This window comes from Brachionichthys hirsutus, chromosome 11 (assembly GCF_040956055.1).
Source record: "Brachionichthys hirsutus isolate HB-005 chromosome 11, CSIRO-AGI_Bhir_v1, whole genome shotgun sequence".
Classification (NCBI taxonomy): Eukaryota; Metazoa; Chordata; class Actinopteri; order Lophiiformes; family Brachionichthyidae; genus Brachionichthys; species Brachionichthys hirsutus.
Genome location: NC_090907.1, coordinates 9,578,439 through 9,598,854, shown reverse-complemented (window position 1 = coordinate 9,598,854; position 20,416 = coordinate 9,578,439). Strand labels below are relative to the sequence as shown.

Below are 20,416 nucleotides of genomic sequence, written 5' to 3'. Positions count from 1 at the left end.
CTTGCCGTCTGCGATAAATCATTCATGCCAAGAGTTTATGTTAGAGTCTTGTTTGAAGAGACAATGACACACTTTTTCTATCACTTTCTTTCCTCTGCGAGCCACATGTGGCGATGATTCCTTGCTGTCAAATACAGCAGAGCCGCAAAGGAAGCATATGAAGCATTTGCTGCAGGAACGGCCTCTCCATGCGAGATCTGACTAGTCCAAGAGGATACGCAAAGTCACAAAGGACTTCATATCACCAACCTCCCTAAAACCTCCCTAAAAAGGATTGTAACATCCAGTCCCATTCCGGTATGCAGTCAGACAAGTTTGGCTCAGGGATGAGGATGCCCCTGCCGTGCAGAGTCCAGTGCACTTTGGGTAATAACACCATAGCCTGTGTTTGTAAAACCAACTAACAAAACTGAGAGAATTACTTTTCTGATTGTTGGTTTTTCGAGTGAGCAAACTTGTTACATATTTTTTTGGAGAAAAATGAGGTATGGTATTAATATAAGATATGTTATTACAAGCCACTAAAAGCATTTTAAATGTAAAAAAAAATCAGCAGTAGATATGGCAGTTTTATGATTTGTTGGCCAAACTTGTCGCCTACTGACGCCAGAGCAGACTAAGTTTCAAGAGAACTGATTCTTTGGAAGGAAGGGTGCAGATGAATTTTTCTTGATTACATGGTAAACTAAGCAAATATAATCTCCTGTTTACCTGCTTATAGGCTAACAAGCACACTGAAGAGTGTAAAAAAAAAAAGGATGCGGATATTTATTGTTTTGCTCTTCAAACCCTACAATGAAAATGATCGGATTTTGACGTAATGGCCTAATGCTAATCAAAGAGTTAAATACAATAATAAAGCAGGCTAATGTGTAAATGCGGTGAATGGTGGTCCTCAATCTTTGTGCTCAATTGTTTCCTACTTCATGCTCTATTCAGCATTCACTGCAGGGCCTTGGCAGCCTCTTGCATTACGTGTCACGGTGGAGAGTTATGCAGTGGCAGATGCTTTATTCAGTGGCACGTCTGGAGGTTTTTGTGGTGGCAAACATCAGAAATAGCAGTCCAACATGTCTACCAGCATGAGGAAGTGGTTAATAAATCAATAAAGACGTGATCAAGTGACCGGGGCAAGAATATCAGAAGGCTGCTGAAACTGCGGCTGTAAGGCTCATCTAAAGCCCAGAGCCCCCTGTCATAACTACTTATATCTGTCTGTGGGCGGGGAATGAATCCCAAGCATGAATAATAGATTACCACTGATATTTTTAGGTGTCAAGGCCTCCAATCTCGCAGCTCATCTCTGGATTCTTGATTTTACTTATTTATGACTGCATCTTCTTGTGAGAGAGACACGAATATTACTCAGCCCCCTACTCTTTTTTCTCTGTCCGATGATGAACTGCAAAATGTTAAGTGGTTCTCGAAGACAGTGAAAATGTCAATGACAAGTGCTTTTCTCACGTATTGACTGGCACTCCCGCAAAACAGTCAAGAACAGGTAGAGATTGTGTTTTCTGATTGATTTGACACTGATTCACATTTTTAGTCCAACTACAAACCCAATGATGACTAATGTCCCGCAGAAGTTGACATTCTAAAGTTAAAAATGCATTTTATTGAATTGGTTTGTTGATTTCTACACCATTTTATTCCCAAAGACAAATGTTCGATCAATGATTTTTTATTTTTTTGACTGCTGTTTGTTCGTTGCAAAGAAGCAACGCAAGAAGATCCACAAGCCAAGCGGGATGCAGATAATCCAACAAGCTCTGACAAACGATTAAAGATGAAAAGAGAAGGAGACAAAGGAAATGAGAGGCAGTGGAGTCTTTTGGGACTCTAACAGTCATCCTGTCTCACATGAAACCTGCTCATATTCTATGGCCGCGGTGTCATGAGGTGTGCCTCTGGGAGTGAGCCTCAGATGGATTACAGTACAGGTAATCACAATATATGAATATGAGATGCTTTCCATGCCGGGGATCGCTCTTCGCTTGTTGCCACATTCTGTGTCTATCCATCATCATCTGTCTATCATCTGTCTAGATATGGGCACCATCAGTTCTTTCCCATTTCAGCCTCTTTTCACTCCATCACACACACATTTTGGTCTGGGTTCAAAAAAATAAGATATTTTTGCATGTGCCAAGATCTGTCAGTGTAAAAACCACAGCTGTGTAATTGCACTGACCTACAATAATAACGGGGCGAAAAAGAAAGACACTGAATGATTTGTCCTTTCAGCTGAAAATGTCAACATTAAAATGCAGTCTAGATCATTGTTAAATTCAATGGAAAATGAGCGGCGCAGCACATTTGTATACAAAAATGTCAAACACATTAGATCGGAAAATTGCCAATTTAACTGATTCAGCTGGAAGCATCTGATCTCTCAATATAACCGAAATATGAACAATATGATGATGCAGGAAAAAAAGAGAATTCAATTCAACACTGTCAGAAATTCATTCCCAGGAGAATAATAGCTCTTTGTTACAGAACGCTGAATCGGGTTGTGTGTGCTGGGAGTAGTGCACAAGTGACTCACTTTCCATCAAAGGGGTTGGCACCAGGAATGACGTGGGTGCTGTCCCTGCCCACCAAGAAGTGCACCCGGTCATAGAAAGTCTGCAGGTTGCTCTGTGCAGAAGACATCTGCGTCTCCTCGATGATGTCCAGGGGGTCCGGCGAGCCCACACACAGGGGGGTGGTGTGACAGGTTGCCTGCAGACAGCAGTCTGGATCCATGCAGTCCACCAGGCCATCTGACAATATCAAGCAAGTCACATGCACCCCCTCATTAAACAAAAGCCTGGACAGGCACCTGGCAAAGAAACTATAGTTATATATTTTATTTTAGTCAAAGGCTGTTATTTTAACACATGAGCCTTATCTTGGAGAGCATTTCAACGCCACTAGCTGTGCTTGTGGTTCTCTAGCTGTAATTTAAATGAAATAGAACAAGACAGACCAGGCAGCTGCGCAATGCACTTTAGTTTGCTGAAGTGGGTCACTGGACGCCCTACCCTTCATTTGCAGGGCCTATCTGGCCAGATGGGTGATAAAAATAAACTCTGCTGTCAGGAGTCAGTCAAATCCCCAGTAGCATCCCATCGTTGCCAGTGAGAGTACGGTGGTCTTTGCACAGAGACAAACAACCTCTGCATGAGTCAGGGACGCTAGCACACAGCCCAAGCCCAGAATGAGGTCCGGAAGAAAATAAATCACATCTTACATTTGGCCTCAAGAGTGGTGCAGCCCCTGGTGGCTTCTGTGTGAGTGACTAAATCTGCTTGAGGCTAGTTCGAGGCCAGACCAGGAACCTTCTCTTGGGGCCAATGCATACTCCAGGCCTCAGGCCAGCTACTCTGCTCTAGATATAGATGTGAAAACCTGTTGTCCAGGCAATTGGCTGGGAATTATTCTAACATACTTAAGAGGTACCATTGAGCCTGGAAAGCATGAAGCAGTTTTAGTACATTCTCAAGTACAAAGTTGATTAATTCTGTCATATGATGAGTCCCTGTTCATTTTACCTCCATCATTGTCCTTGACATCACTGCAGGCTGTTTCCATTGAGGTGTCACACCCAGTGCCCCTCCAGCCAAGCCGGCATACACAGAACCAGCCATTGTTACCCAGAGTGCACCTACCATTTCCATTGCACAAACCAGGACAGCCCTCTGTACAAATAAAGGACAAAGACAGAGTTTGGCACAACATATCGACTAAAACATCTTTAATGCTTAACAAATAAATGCTGTAAATGTTATCGCATCAACAGTTTTTAACAATAATAATGTTAACATTAATGGTGTTAACAGCTGCTTGATAGCAATGGGGTGGGGTGGGGTGGGGGGGGTCTAAGAGATTAAATGTGTTAGGATGGAAATAATGACCCTAAACTGAAGTTGATTTATTTGATAGACCTATTATCAAGCTTCTAATATCCCCTTGTAGTAGAATAAGATAAAATGGATCGATAATCACTCATTACTGCAGTATATTGGCCTCCTGTATCTATGCAGATACTGCTGGGTAATGAGTGTGCAGCGGTGTGTGTATCGGCATTCCCGCACATAATTGCATCCATTTTTATATGATTTTTGAACGAATTATGACGATGGCATCACTGCATCACTGTCACACTCATCATTATAGGAGAATGAGCTGCAACAAAGGCACATTAATTCATGGGGAAAATGCCTGTATTATTGTTACCCATCCTTTTTGATTCATTCTCTCCAGTCACTTCTAAATATGTATCCGTCAGGTAAAGTTTATGTTTTCAGGAAAAGCAGAATACCAAACGAAATAGTGGGAAGTGGATGAGGCTGAGCGCTGTAGCATTATGCAGGAGAGGACTGCTTTGCACTAACTGGCAAGCGACCTCAGGGGACATAAAAAGCAGACTAGAGCAGAACGACACGCGAGACATTCCTGTTTCTTCCTGGATAGGTCTCCATAAGGGCATAGATGAGAGGATTAGCTTGCTTATTTTTCTGTGGCTGTTTGGCATTTATCTGGTACCTTATGATTCCAATCCCTTCACAGGCAGAGTCAGATGGTAACATCTCAGAATATCAGGCACACAGGTCTGTCACAGTTTGCTGTATGTAAGATTCAGTGATAGGGAGAATGTTAAGGCGACTCATTTTATCAACTAAACTAGTCGCAACGCTCCTGCATTACACAGTGAGAATAATAGCAAGACAATTAAAGAAAAAAACAAAGAAAAAAGATGAGTGCAGTGAATGGTAGACATGTAATAATGGTAGAAATAGGTGTCGGGGAAAAGACACTGTGATATGGAATTAACGCAGATAGGGCAATTGTTTAGAGAGTCAACATATTTAAGCAGCACCAAGAACAGATGTGATTTTGATCACGTATTGAGTTATGTACAAATGCAATTTGGTTACAATACAGACAAAGGAGAATATGGTGACATGTGTTGCCGGGGTAAACAAACCATCATAACAAACATACATACATAGAGTAGAAGCCTTAAAAACCATGAATGGGTAGTACTAGTCAAATGTTTGGACATCTTTCTTTGTTAAATGGAAAATAAGAAAGAAGCAACCACCACAGAGCCTTTTAAATAATAATGATACATTCTGAAAGCATTAAAATTAGCAAAAAAAACCCCAAACTAATTATTCTAATCTCATCTCTATTTTCATTCTCAATGTTGGAGACTAATTTCATTTGAGAATGCTCTGCTTTGCAGACACAAGAAATTCTGGTTGAACCAGTGGAGACAAACGATTAGTAAACTTCAAATGTTTAATACCCAGATAAATAAAGATCCGCGCTCTGTTGGAACTGGCACAACTTAATTGACAGCCTTTTCAGAGAGGAGTCCCTGCTGAGCCCTGCCCAAGCCTGCCTGAATAAACTCAAAACATGAGGCTAAAAGTGTTCGAAAGACTCCTCTGGCAGCCGCTGTCATGCCAGGTGGTCCATTACCAAGGACACTGTAAGAGTGAAAGAGGATGAGGCAGAGGGGCTGGGCTGCTGCAGAGCCTACACCCACCGCTCGCCCTGCACCAACCAGACCATGAACTCTTTTAATTAGAGAGGATGCGGCCTCAGCACCCATCAAGCCATGTTCACAGCTGCATACTCATCCATAATGGATGGCACAGGTTATGGAGCCCCTTTTCCCCCACATCACTCAATTAATAAAGAAAGGCTGAATACAAAACATTTAAAGAAAGCAGCACAATTGGACTTGCCAGGTGCGAAAGTGCTAAGTGGGTATTACTGTGTGACAATATGACAAAAACGTTGATGAAAAATGGGGATCTTTTGAGTTATTTGGGGTAACAAGAGGTGTTATAGTGTTTGAATATGCTATGTAGGGGAAGAGCGTGGTTTACGTGCGTGATTTGTTAATGCTCGCTGGAGTTACAACGGGAGGTGGGCAAAAGAGAAGGAGGGATGCCATACCTTTCACTACCTTATCCAGATAGTGAGCTTGGGAGATAAAAGACAAGACATATAAGGGAGGTTTGAACAGTGCCATTTTCATGACAAGACAGCAAAGCATGGTGTTAGTTTACATGACAAAAGTGTTTGGTTTTTTTTTAAAGGAAAAGTGCAGTCATGCATTACGAGCAACACAACGAAAACAGTCCAAACAGGAGGGACAGGGATGGAGGCTGAAAAGCATTGAGGGGTGGGAGGGGTGTAACATTTAGAAAGAGAATCAGGGATACAAAGAAAAAGATGTTAAAAAGTGATATTTTCAGAAAGAGCATTTCAATCTGTCCCTGTTTATCAGCTGCTGGGATTGGCAGAATAGCTCAGGGGAGTAATTCAAATCATGATTGATACACAAGTTTGCAATGTCAACTCTCTCAAGCAACATCACACAGCGTCATTGTTCAACAGAATGCGCTTTTAGCCTTCAAACACATCGACAGACAATGAGGTTGGCCGAGGCGTTGGTAATGGTGAGGCCACTGGATATCTTGTTCACCACTGTCTTTGGGTTGGGGCAAAGGCAGAGCTCTCAATGTCGAAAATGTATTTAATTTGTGATCCTTGGCATCTTAATGGATGACACTGAGGAATATTCTTGTCAAGGGAGTGGGGATCTCAATATGGCACTTATAAAAGGGCCATCAATAATGTAAGGCCAACACATAAAATATTCACAGACTGAGTCAACGCTCTGTACGGAGGCAGCTCTGCGCCAAGATATGCATAAAAAAACCTGTTAGAAATATTATCTTCATCTATTTTAATAACAAATGTAGCTTTTACCAATAAGACTTGTGTTTTCAACTTGTCCATTGACTCAAATATATGGCAGTTGGAAAATTGTCTTAAAATGCTGTGGTGGAGATGGAAGCGATTTGTGTTCCCACACTCTGATGCTTCAGTGGTTAGATCATAGAATGATATTAGGAAGGAGCAAAAGAGAAATGCTGGATCATTTACATGTATTATTTGACTTGTAAAATAGTACTAAGGCAACGCTGGTCGATATGGAGCTAGTTTCAATATTTATTCTGTTGAGCAATTTAAAAATCTAGGAAAAAATATATACTGCTGACTGCTAACTGTATTCATTCATATAAATGTCGACTGAGAAATAGCAATTCATCTTGACATCAAACTCATATTTTAGTAGAAGTACTACTTGAGTAAATGTATTCAATTACTTTCTACTAATAAATCAGATAAATAAATGATAAATTGTTAACCTTACAATATTCCAAGTTTTTTTTTTGGTATGGTCTTATTTGATGTTTGAAATGACAGTCATAATATTAAATATAGATTAGCTAAATGTGACAAACACATGTCTCAGTGGGCTCAATTTACAATTTAACTATAAAAATGTCAAACTTCCAATGTGTCACCATCACGGAAATATATCTTGATTCTGTCCTTTTGACATTGATTAGAGTAGAAATAACGCAAACACAGCCCAAAGTGCTTATTTCTGAAAACATATTTGTTGTATTTGTTGTTGTTGCCACTGTATTCACTAACCCCTTTAAGACTAAAAAATGTTGCCACTTCAGGACCTTAAAAATATTAACTGTTGTGTGTGCAAGACAAATTAAATTAACTACACAAAAACCTAACGACTTAACTCCGGTAATGCAAGGAAAATAACTTCTGGACTTGAGTGAGAAAGGGTTTTCCATTGAGCTCTTCTGATTAAGTCGCAGTCTTGAAAACATATCGTCTTCAAGTGTTTACAGAAGAATAACTGCTAATAGTGGTGATTGACCTGTTCACAATGACTCACAAATCAGGGTTTCAAATTAATCGTAAATGGGAGGGGAATAAAGAAAAAAAGATGACGAAAGGGATGAATAAAATGAAAGGACACCTTAGCACATTCCCACATTAAAATGCATGAAGGCAAGCCTCAGATCCTTGAGTAAACCTGTTCATGCTTTACTGAGTTGCACAAATTCAATTAAGCATGCTTTTTCCTCTCCAAGTGCATATCTCCCCTTACACCTAGTGCTTCACACAAGCAGGCATCGGACGGCCTTTGCCTGCGTTGTAGCCCCCCAAACAAAGACATGTGCACCCGGGGCCCCAAACAAGGCTAAGATCTATTCCCCATCATACCAATAGTGCAGTGCTCTCCGTTCCAACCAGGACTGCATTCACATTTGCCGTCCTTGCAAGTGCCATGTTCGTTGCAGCGAGGGTGACACGCCCTTTGGTCACACCCAGTGCCCATCCAGCCGTCGTGACAGCGGCAGCTGCCCGACACACAAATGCCACGGCCACCACAGTCCGCTGCACAAATCTCTGTGGGAGACGGGGATCATAGAAAAGGACAAAAAAGAGAGAGAGAGAGGGGGAAAGACAGAGAGGAACGTAGGGGGTGGAAGTGGAAAAGAAAGGAAAGATGAGGCAGTGATGGGACAAGGCAACAAGGGTGAAGAAAAGACAAATCCAAGAGTTATTGTCAAGGAAAGGCTGCCACGCTCCACTACCTTGTCTGGCGGCAGTTGAAAAGAAATTCCTGCGTATGGGGCAATCCTTTCTGACAATACAAATCTAATAAGTTCATTACAACAAAAATGCATGGATTTCAGTGGCCTTAGCAGACGGATTCTTCTTCGTGCATCTTTGTTTTTACAAATTCACCTCTTTTCTGCCACAAAGAAGGTACGGTAATGCATGGAAACACAATATCAGCACCACCAAAGAGTTAGAATCTAAATGCTGGCGTATTTCATTGAGATTTTGTCTTCACATATTTGCTTTACTGCTGGCTACAAGGAGGAGGTAAAGCTCCACAGAATGATTCAGGGCATAGGGCGATGATCTTATTTTTATTCTATATAAATGTGGAGAGGAAGGCATATATACATGGAATGAAGGAAATTTGACACACACAATAAAGCAAAGGTTGGCTGGTGCTATTGTGTGGCAAATATAATGCCTCCCTAACAGGCTGCAATGGGGCCAGGGGCATTAGCCATAGCTCATGAACTCAAGGGGGAGTATGGAAAGACCAAAGCTCGAAGAAATTAAACACTGGCAGATTTATTGTCAATCTGACTGAAATGTTAACCTCTTCATTAAGTACTGTGTTATAAAAAAAGGCCTTTGTAGTATGAAATAAAAGACAGCCCAAATCAAATATGACCACAAGAGATTAAACTGGAAGTAAAAGTCAGTCCCTTCTTGTACAGTGGCTGTTTTATCATTGTTAACAATTACATTTGAATCATGTTTTCACTGCACAAATGCATACAATTACATTTTCAGCTTCATTAATAACTGTATGCTTAAATTTTTTTTTGACTATTGGTTCAGCATATTACGTCACAAACACACATACATGATGAAGCAAACAAAAAAGGATTTAAAAAAAACATGACATGCTCATGCGCATTATATGTACCGGTACTTTATGTCATGGTGAAATTCCTTTAATGTTTCATAAACAATATTCCCACAGTTAAATAAGTGACAAGGAAAATAATAAATATCTTGGCCTATATCATTACAAAAAAAAAAAACTGACCACACCAGTTCCTTTTTCAGATATTTGAATAACAGTCAGAGAAAACGGACTTTCAAACTGACTGCGAGACAACTGTCCACTTGGAACACAGAAAAAAATAAAAGACAACATGATAAAGATGCAATTACACCCTGCAGACAAACTCTCATTATCTGTGGCCTGAGGAGTCCACGGTGAGAAATACTCTCATCCCCATGATGGCTGTTACCATTTGGACTAAAGGGCTGTGTAAACAAACTTTCCTCTGGATAGGAAACTGGCAAAAATGACATAGAAACACATATTAAAGCACATAAAACCTCAGGCGTTGTTATACAGCTTGTATTCCAGCCGGTGGTGTATAGCCAGGTTCTGCTGTTCTAAAGCCACACAGAGAATATTAGTTCCTGAATTGAAGGTGTTGGGGAGGGAGGATTAAAGAATCTTGAACGACATATTGAAAGCTTGCCATCTATTCTCCTCACCAGACCGCTAGCCGTGTTTCCCCACTGTCAAGCTTAGAGTTGTATTAGACCACAGAAAGCTCTACAATGAACAAGATAAAAGAGGATGAAGAGCCAACTCATCATCATTTACAGAGCACTTTCTCTGCGAGGCAAACTCAGTCTAACTGCCCATTTCCCTGAAAATCCCTGGGATTACCCGACAGGTCGCCGTGTCTGCTTGGAATATAAAATAATGCACGAATCCAAGTGATGACTGGACTAAAACGCTTACTGCAGATGTCTAATGTCTAAACAGAAAACAGAGTCTATATGATGGTTACCAAGGCATTAAGGACTGGTTGAAACATTTATCTAGTTAGTATTACTTAATTTTTCCACACCAATGAAAACACAAATATAGTTTCGTAAGAGATTCTTCATGTTGTTTGACAGTAAAAAGAACACTTCGGATTGTTTTTACACCTGCCGTCACTGCATCAACGTCTTATTATTGATGCCTCTTTAACAGTCTATTACTGAATTTAGAGAGCATTCTGTAAGCAGGCTACTGTCACAGCTTCTCTGCTTTAAGGAATATGACATGACAAAGCCTTTTATTCTCAATCTAAACTGTAGATAAATCATTATCCTTATACCTTCAAGAAGATATATTCTAGCTGTAAAAACTGTATCTTATGCTCAGCCTGTTCTCGACTATCAAGAGCAAACATTCCCAAAAGAAGACATTAACACAATGGCTACAGTTGTCCTGAGTATAACTAGCTATCATCACTTTGGATCCTTGTGCTAATGTGAGTGCAGCGAGAACTCAAGGAATACAATTGGGTTGTGTTGGATCATGCATCTCATAATATCCTTCCCATGAATGTTTCCCTCTTTTCTGTGGCTGTCAGACAGTTGATTGGACCATTCATAATAAAAAATAAATTTCGCTCAAAATAAAGTTTGATTGCCTCCAGGTAATCATAATAATTGAGGCTTTTACGTGAGCAATTTCCTTCGACAAAATCGGAAATGGTTTTCTCTTTGAGGAGTCGTGGAAATATTTTATGGAATCAACAGAAAAGCAAGGATATCATTGCTGACATCAATGTTTTTACATGTTCTTGCTGTCCATTTTGAGAAATTGCTAAAAAACCTACATTCAATACTATTGAAGGTTGAATTTATTTAATATTTTCTGAGATTATCTGCTTTTTTTCGGGAGCTATAAACAGCAGTGGGCCATAGAAATGAATTATGTCAATGTTCACTCTCATTGGAGACAAAAGAACTCACCTGTGGAGCAGTCATAGCCTGTCCAGTTGGGATCACAGCTGCAGGTTCCACTGTCCGCCAGGAACGCTCCGTGTCCCGAACACTGATCCATGCAGGATGCCCTGGGGCTTTCACATCCTGGCCCACCCCAACCCAGGAAACAGTGGCACTCTCCCTGCACACATACCCCTCGGCCTGAGCATGTTGGGTCCAGGCAATCCACTAAAAGGGTTCCAAAGCACAGTTTTAGACACAATAGTCATCTGCTGATTGATTCTTTCAGAGACAACCTGCCATTTATATTTAAGAACCTGAGTAGAATGACAACTGCAAGTGTGCCAGCTCAGCTTGCAGACCATTTTTTTCCCCAAAGGATGTGCAGAAGGAAAATAACATGAAGAATCTCACATTTTCTAAAATGGGAAACACAATTTACAAGCAAGCAAATGAAATGGCTGTTTTCACACTAGGGCTTATGGCACCAAACTACACATACTGCCCACGCTCCTGCTGGCACTTTCTCATACCGTAATTACAATTCCTCCCGAAGAAGGAAGGCACCTATACAAAAGCATGCATTTCTGCATTGAAATCCACAATGAGAAATAGTTCAATATTTGAAATGCAAAACCGAATACTAACAGATTGCATAGGAGAAAAAGGAGTACAGCAAGGAAAAGCCCGGTTCAGCAGTGCTTCCTATGCAAGAGAGGATGTCTATGTATGTTTTAAAAATGCACTATTTCCTCACTACTGCAAACCTTTTATGCATTGGATCGGTGTGCATCAGGTCAATTGGAATGTTCGTATTAATTGAATGCCTCACTTGGAAAGAAACAATAGTTTTATAAGCATGTGAACATTGCGTCCGGGAGACACTATCTATGTGGCACACACAGATGGGAAATGAGCGCCAAGGAGGAGTCATGTCTATCCAAAGAGTGCAGCCGGCCACTCCATGGCATCTCCCCTTTACCATGACATAAATGAATATAAAGGCTGCTATAGTAAGACAAACAAGATCTCTCGCCTCTTAGCAGATGGCTTTGGGAACAACATACAAAGATCAGAGGCTAACTGACAAGAAAGTCTCTCCTGGTAATTAATCATTGTGACTGAAGGTCGTATGGAAGAAAGGTAAAAGTGTAAAATGGGCCTCGTACACATCCCCCTCTACTCCTTATGGATACCCAAAATAGAATGGGGGCCTATGGATGTCACAAACCCCCATTCATCAAACTCTCAGGGTCCATTTTTCATCTTGAAATGAGATGCCTTCAAGAGCTGACAAGCACAATGACTCATTCAACCTTATCTGCTCAAGCCTCATCCAGCATCATGAATGCGGAGTTCCTAATGGATTAACATAAGACTTTATGTCTGAATTTCAGACAATAAATTGACTGTTGCGGTTAGCATAATGCAGCATATCAATGATTAATAGAGCAAAAGTCACCTAGGCTGTTTAGTGCAAAGTGTTATGGTTATAAGGCTCTTCATTATAGAGGGTGTCCTGCCTTTACTACCAAACACTGTAGCCTATTATAGCAGCCATATCAACCTAATATACATTCCCATTATGAGAATTCTCTAAAAATGTCAAGCACTAACTTACTAAAATGGCAGCTAAAGCAGGAATGCTATGTTGGACTTTATATGCGTATGTGTTTCTTTTTCTTTTCTTTTTTTTAAAGACAATCACCTTCTTCACAGTTTTCCCCTTTGTAGCCTGGGTTGCAGATACAGGTTCCCACGATGCAGGTTCCACGGCTACTGCATGTGATGTCAATGCACTGGTTGGTGGGAACATCACACTCAGAGCCCTTCCAGCCACTGTGACACATGCAACGACCTTTAAGGTATTGACCATTCCCACTGCATAGCACTGGACAGGCAGCTTGGAAAAGAGCAGACAACATACACCGATTTGAATGGACCTCTCCAACCACAACTTCAAATAATAGTAAAGCTTGAATCCAACACACAACATGCAGTAGAAAGTACCGGTACTGTAATTTACCATTAATTGTATTGAGTTGTCAACACACACAAGTCAACACTTAATTAACATAAGGCAATGCACATCATATAAGGACAACATATAGAAACTACAAAAATTTGATTTTATGTTACTTTAATCTGGTCAAAATGACTTCTGTTAACGAACAAATTTAATTCCAGCCATGCAACATAAAACTCTCCTGTCACTAATGTTACTCAAGCCTTATTAAATGTAACTAAATAAAACACAGAGAAAGAGATACAATTATTTTTTACAATAGTACTGCATAATTTAATTGTGTAGATCTTACATTTCAATAAAAAAGTAATTGAAACGTATCTGTGTTGTTCACAGAGTGTCAATGATTTAATCACAATCTTTAAATGGATCTGAATGGCGAAAATCAAAGAAGACATCAAAACTGAGGCCGTGACTCACCTCGCCCACAGTCAGGTCCTTTGAATCCTAAAAAGCAGCGACACGTTCCAGAAACACAGTCACCATTTCCAAAGCAGTTACTGGGACAGTCATCAATAGAATCTGCAAGACAGCGATCAGGTACGTTCCTGAGTAACATGCTTTGAAAAACGGCATTGGATTTAACAAGCTACAGTCATATTGTGCAACAGCACACAGCTACAAAGCATTTGAACATTCATTCTGGATTCATCTTCTAGAAGACAAGGCAATCAGAATCGCCTCATCTTCAGCCGCTTATCTCAGTCCACGTCACGGCTTACGCTCGGAGCCTGTCCCAGCTGAACATGTGCGAGAGGCAGGGCGCACCCCGGACAAGTCACCAGTTCATCGAGGGGCCACACAGAAGGAAAGACACCCACTCACGCTCACACTCATACCTACCTAGTGACCAGTTCAACTAAGGTGCATGTTTTTGGTGGTTGGAGAAAGCCGGAGAACCCGGAGAGAACCCACACAGACACGGTGAGATAATGGCCCCAGGTAGAATCGAACCCAAGACCTTCTTTCTGTGAGGTAAGAGCGCCACCCGATGCGTCACCGTGCTGCCCACATTTGAACATGATGTTGAATTTTGTCACCACCATCCAAATTGTCATTATATGCAGAGTTTCTAAATAGTTACAACTGAATAGAACAATAATGAAAACATTTTGGGGATAAACTTATGTGTTTGCGTTCATAATATATAATTGAATTAAACGAAAATGACCAGCTTCAGAGTAAATTGCAAACCTTGGAAAAAAAAAGTCTCACACTTTTATTTTTATTTGGGATTTTTTGGAGCCAGGAGGGGGGCGTTCTTTTGTGAGCCAACTGTTTTAATACGAGTCCATTTTACTTATAATATAATTTGTTCATAGTCATGTGTGGTTGTATCCTTATTTGTTTGACAACAAACTGGCAGTTGTTTTTGCTCGTTTCTCTATCATTTCCTCTGCAAATCAAAGACATTGACAATAATGTATATTACTATCATCTGACACTCCCTTTCATTAGAGAAAAAAAAAGATATCTGAGACAGAATTCTAAACATGATGGTCTCTAAATCAAATCTGATTTAGAGTGCTGAAAAGCAAGTCAATCTTGTCCTTTGACTTCAGGCTGAAGATGCTCTGAGGCAAAACTTACTGAACAAAGAATCTCTTGTGCTCACAATGGGCTAGAAATGTGAGCCATGGATTCGGCTTCCCTTTACTCTGGAGAGTCAATCATCACTGAGGGTGCAATGCAAGACGGAGGGGGGGGAGGCAGACCAGAGATCCATAGAAAAGAGAGAGGGGCAGTCGATGAGCTGAGGAACAACACTGTTTTCAGCACTGCAAGCCTTTGCCATGTTGGGTTAGCGAGGGAATGCAGTGGGAACTGCTCTCTGGGCTGGTCGAGGCGGATTGGAATTTTGTTGAGATTTTGATGGATTCTTTAAGAAAGATTAGCCTACAGTTGGAGGCCTGGCCTTTTTGGCTCACAGCTAGTGAGTTTGACAATGGTCATTAGAACTATCTCCCAGAAATAATGCAATTATGCAGGCAGCTCCTAGTGGAATCCTTACAGTTCAAATATATAAGGAGAAAATAAATATGCAAGGATGCAATTTGTCATTTTCCATTAAAGGACAGTAGAATTCGACAGTAAACTGCAATCTAGAGACAAATCAAGCTGGATGGATGTGACTCTGGTTAAGGCTGGCTTTCCCTTATCTATAAAGGTTATGCTATGTTTAATTGTATGCTATGGCAAACAGCAAGCCTTCAAATAGTATTTATTTAATTGAGTAATCGTAAAGGGTCTGAATGCTGACACAGTTTAGAGACGATGCACTCTCCTCGTCTATTGACTGTTTCTCCTGAGAGCCAGCAAGGGATGCCATGAATATCTTTTAGCTCCTCACTTGACATAGGCCAACGCATAAATCACAGACTCAAGAAGAGCTTCATTGAAATTCATTACCCTTCATATCAGGGGAGCTAACTATTGTGAAAGTCTCTGGAGTGAGGACAGAGCAGCGTGTCATAGGCAGGTTTAATCAGTGCCTTGCCACACTCTCAGAAGGTGCTCAGCTGCTCTGAATGATGGGCAGCCGTGTACAGAGAGCCGCCGCTATACAGCGAGGCAGGATTTAGAAAAAGGCATTAGGTAATGGGTCTTTGCTTTCCTTTGCTCTGCAGTCCCGGGAGCTGCGTCTTGGTTTAGCATGTCTGCCACTAGGCAGCAGGAACAAATGGCTTCATGCTCCAGAGGGCTGCGATACAAAACATTGAGTAGGACACATTTTAGATTGCCATGGATCCACAGCCAAGTAATGAGGAGCAGCTCAGATAAAAAGAAATGGCACTGCTCCACCCCCCCACCCCCCCAGATACATTATGGCACGACTATGTGCACCAAACAGACCCTCATGTTAATATACACAAAAAACAAAGAGATGTCCCTCTGACAGCGCAGCAACACATTTATCCTTCGTATATTGGCACCAAAAACATTTGTATTACTAGTGTAGTATAAATAATACTGACTTGAGACAGGACTATTCTGGATATTGTTTACGTATATTTATATTCCTGGGCCACGCTATCTGAAGGTTAAATCCATTCCTGCATTGCTCAGTGCAATTCAGACTGTTGGTGAGATTCAATTTCTGCTGAAGGGCACTTAACCAGTGACCCGTTTTAGAAAAGGCCTCTGTGCCTCCTCCTGAGGTACTGAGAGCAGATCAGCTCAGATACATAATGAACAGGCAGAAGCAGAATTCTAGATCTGACTAACCCGGTCACAATCCAAACAAATCCAGTTTCCATTTGTTACCCATAATACCTTAACTAGCTGCGTTTACTCCGATGCAAACCACAGGTGTCCCTCGTGTACATCCTGTCAAGAAGAAATAAGCGAAAAATAAATATGCTGCCCTGACCTTATTCATGTCATATCACATATTAAGTATTGAATTACAGCTGTTGTTGGCACAGACAGGGGGGCACCTCTTGCCTGTCTCCACTTAGTGTTACATTGGTGCTGAGGACAGCTTCTCATCGATCTGCTGCCTGGCACAGCTCGTGTCACAGATGGACTCTGGCCCAGGAGCTTTTAATTAAAGAGCATGTGAGAACCGCTGCCAGCTGCCATCCCTGTGAAAGTCGACACCTCGGGCCCTCTCACACCTTGCTTGATACGGCAGCGCTAATCAAAGGCGCTTAAGGGAGAACACAAAAGAAGAAGCATATAAAATCAGATTCCCTCCACAATGAGGGGGCGTGTGCTTGAAATATAGTCGTGTGCCAAACGGAGTTAGTCGAAGGAGAAAAAAAAAAAATCTTCCCTCCTTTGATATATGGAAAGTAGATGGAAATTGGAACAAGTCATGATCAAAAATGGCACGAGCAAGATGGTAAAATGATACTTTGAATTGTATGCAAATGGTTCTCAGAAGTTGGACCCCTGATTCGCTTGGAGGACACTCAGGGTAATGAGAATATTATGATCTCTCAATGCCCTACTCAGGGGCATGGCAGGATAGCAGCGATGTCCTGATTTTTGTAATATTAAACTTCACCTTGATTAACCCGCACTGAAATCAGCTATTAAAATCTGCTGCAAGTAGAGACTGTCGCAGACCCAAGCCCCCGAGTCAGGCCTGCTTGTTGTGGAGCGCTGCCTGTTGGTATTGTGGGGGGGGGGGGGGGGGTGTATTGCTGTTACACCTTTCAGCAGCAGTTCATGCCCAAGGCACTCACCCATGGCGGTTGTAAGGAAGGAGACAGTTTCAGTTTCTTTCCCATCATTGTAAATGGCCAGGTGCCAGATGCCCGAGTCCATGTACTGGATAAAGCCTGTGTCGTGTGTGGTGAGGGGCACCAAGCTCCGCTGCAAACCCACGGGACCCGCCAGACCAGGGATGTCCTGGGATAGGAGCCGGCGCCCATCCAACAGTTCCACAAAGTCAAACTGCAGACAGACACACACAAAAGGTGAGAGCGACTGATAGATGGACCGCAGACACACCATTAGAGTGACACATGAGACTTGAGAGCTTTCAGGCCTCTTTATAGCAGAGCGTTATTTGGTCAGCAACTCATCATTCCAGTGAAGCTCGAGTAAGTCTTGGCAGACCGTGGTTGTAAGTGCAGTAATAATTTCCCAATTCACACGTCTTATGTGAAAACCCTTTTTCTTTTCTTTTTTTTACTATTCTAGGGGTGAAAAGTGGATGAAAAATGTCAAAGTAATGCTTACAAACATCTGCATACATTGCTTCAGATCAGTAGTCTTCCTTTATCGATTCTGTGCCTCACATTGTTTGATTCATGAAACTGAAACATCAATTCATAAAAATATGCTTTCTAATAGTTATTTATAATACAATGTAGATATTTATGATTTGGTTGGTATTCTTGAAACACTCATAAAATTTTAAATATACATTTTGTTATTCAGTTGAAGAAGACAAAGAATGGAGAAAGAAACTGAAAACGTGATTGTCCAGTATTTCACACAACATCACATTAGCAATATGATTCAATGATAGTCAATATTTCCCACCTGTGTGTGTGACGGAGGTAGGCCTCTCCGCCCATAGATTCCTACTAAGGCATCTTTGCTCAGGGACACGTTAAACTTCAGATACATAGGATGATCAATGAAGACCTGGGACCTCCAGAAGACACCAGGAGGAATCTGCTGCCCGACCTTACGGCCCACGTCAATCTCCCCCATGTCAATGTAGCTCTCATCTGGGAACAAGCTGTCCAATTTGCCTGGATTGCACACAAAGTACATCGGTCAAAGGGATCTCATCATCAATCTAGCACGTGTAAGACAGAGCGAGTCAGTCTGCTGAAGCACGGCAGTCTGACCATATCACGGGTATTCAATCACATCCCTGACAGCCAACAGAAAAAAGGTCATGACTGACCATTGCCAGGAATTCAAATTCTGATTTCAATACAAGAGACTTCAATACTGGGGTACAATTATTATTTTTTCAAAGCAATGACATCAAATCTTTAATGTTTGTTAGTTATTTAATATATTTATTCATAAATGTTGCTTATTGAAGTAAATAGTGATAAGATGCTCTAAATATATACACTTAAAACAATGAGTGTGAAAAAGAGGGTAAATCTGTGAGAAAAGAAAATTCAATCAAAGTAATATATTAAAAATGGTTATTACAATAGAGAGATTACAAACGTTTGAAACCACTCCAGTGCCAGTACATCCATTGCAATGCATTTTATATTGGGTTCTTTGGAAGTGGCAACATCTATTTTCACATGTAGATGAGCAAATGACGTCTACTAAAGCAGACATCTATTCAAAGTGCCATCAGGACTTTCTGGCAGACACAGCTTTGGGTTACACAGCAGATGGCTGTCTTCTCAAAAGTCTATCCGTGTCATTGGATTTTATCAGGGCAGACAAGCCACACTCTCCCAGATCTCATCTTAACATAACGCTACAACACACGGGCTAATTTTCCACATGTTAGGGTATGTTTGCATTTATGTTGCTCATTATTGTTGTCGTCATCATCAGTCTGTTTGAATGAAAAAATAATTTGGGACCAGTGATAATGAGAGTGGCGCGTACGGCAAGCGAATCTCAAATATGATGCTCAGATGGAAAAGCAAGTCCCACAAAGAGTGAACTATGCTGGATTTCAACTTGCAATTTCACATCTGCATCACCTTAAAAAAAACATTAGATAGCTCATTATTGTTTCTGTTGACAACACTGCCAAATGAGTCTTATTTTGAAAACTATGGCTATTGATTTCCTATCAGCAGCTGCTGCCACACAGTCTGAACTCAGCCCTAGTCGTGTTTGTTGTTCTTCTGTTTGGCAAATAAAAAAAAACAACTCCTGGACTCATCTATATGGTAATAACCCCATCTTATACCTATTGTAGACCGCCAGTGGCAAATCACGTGGTTATATTGGAACCCATTGCTTCGCGTCTGGAACAAACTTTCCTCAAGTTGAGTAGTTGGTACTGTGGGGTGAGCACATGCTTTCTTTGGCTGCCAGGAAAGGCAGCCCAGACTGGGAGATGAAAGGATCACATCCGTTCTGAAGAGGACAGAGTGGCTAATCCTCCTCCGCCCCTGGATACTCCATCCTTTAAGCTGGCCCATTTTTTTGCCTCCAGGAAAACAATAACGCTTTCTTACAACAACTTCCTAAGGATTACAATGCCAATCTCTTTGCATACCAAGGAGACGTGCAAACACAATGTGAAACTGGGCAACACAATTATAACAAACTTGCTTGAACTCCAAAATGTCATCCATTAACTTCAAGATTTAAAAAAGTTATTTTACAATGTTCTTCTTTTGTAAAGTGAGCGTGTCAGTGCTTCACAGTCAGCAAAAAAGTGGAAATAATCCCGAATAAACATCAGCTCCATGCCGATAATGCCAAATAAATTATCTATAGTGAATGCAAATTCAACTTACTGTCATCTTTCCCCTTCCGGTCGGGAATTTCCAATCCTGTGTTGCCTAGCGGTGGCAAGCTCAAATGGGTAGGAAAAGGTAGGCCACTTGTATTGTCCTCCGATAGCTGGTACATCTGTCTCTGCATGGGTTGTAGGTGCCAGTTTAATCCAAAAAGGTGCATGGCTGGAATGTCAACATCAGACAATGGAAGAATTTAAGTCAATAAGATTGCTTGAAATTGGTTGGAGTTAATTTTATGTAAAAATATATATATATAAAA

At 41.1% G+C, this 20,416-nt stretch overlaps 1 protein-coding gene across 1 annotated transcript in view; it reads right to left on the bottom strand.

The window, feature by feature from the left end:
* tenm4 (teneurin transmembrane protein 4) overlaps window positions 1-20,416 on the bottom strand; it is a 96,102-nt gene that overhangs the window by 40,945 nt on the left and 34,741 nt on the right. The window contains exons 7-15 of the mRNA XM_068745576.1: window positions 20,155-20,319; window positions 18,239-18,453; window positions 17,434-17,644; window positions 13,664-13,765; window positions 12,926-13,120; window positions 11,245-11,445; window positions 8,107-8,292; window positions 3,540-3,686; window positions 2,552-2,768 (exon numbers count right to left, since the gene is read on the bottom strand). Coding sequence (XP_068601677.1) covers window positions 2,552-2,768; window positions 3,540-3,686; window positions 8,107-8,292; window positions 11,245-11,445; window positions 12,926-13,120; window positions 13,664-13,765; window positions 17,434-17,644; window positions 18,239-18,453; window positions 20,155-20,319 — 1,639 coding nt within the window. The remainder of the gene's footprint in view (window positions 1-2,551; window positions 2,769-3,539; window positions 3,687-8,106; window positions 8,293-11,244; window positions 11,446-12,925; window positions 13,121-13,663; window positions 13,766-17,433; window positions 17,645-18,238; window positions 18,454-20,154; window positions 20,320-20,416) is intronic.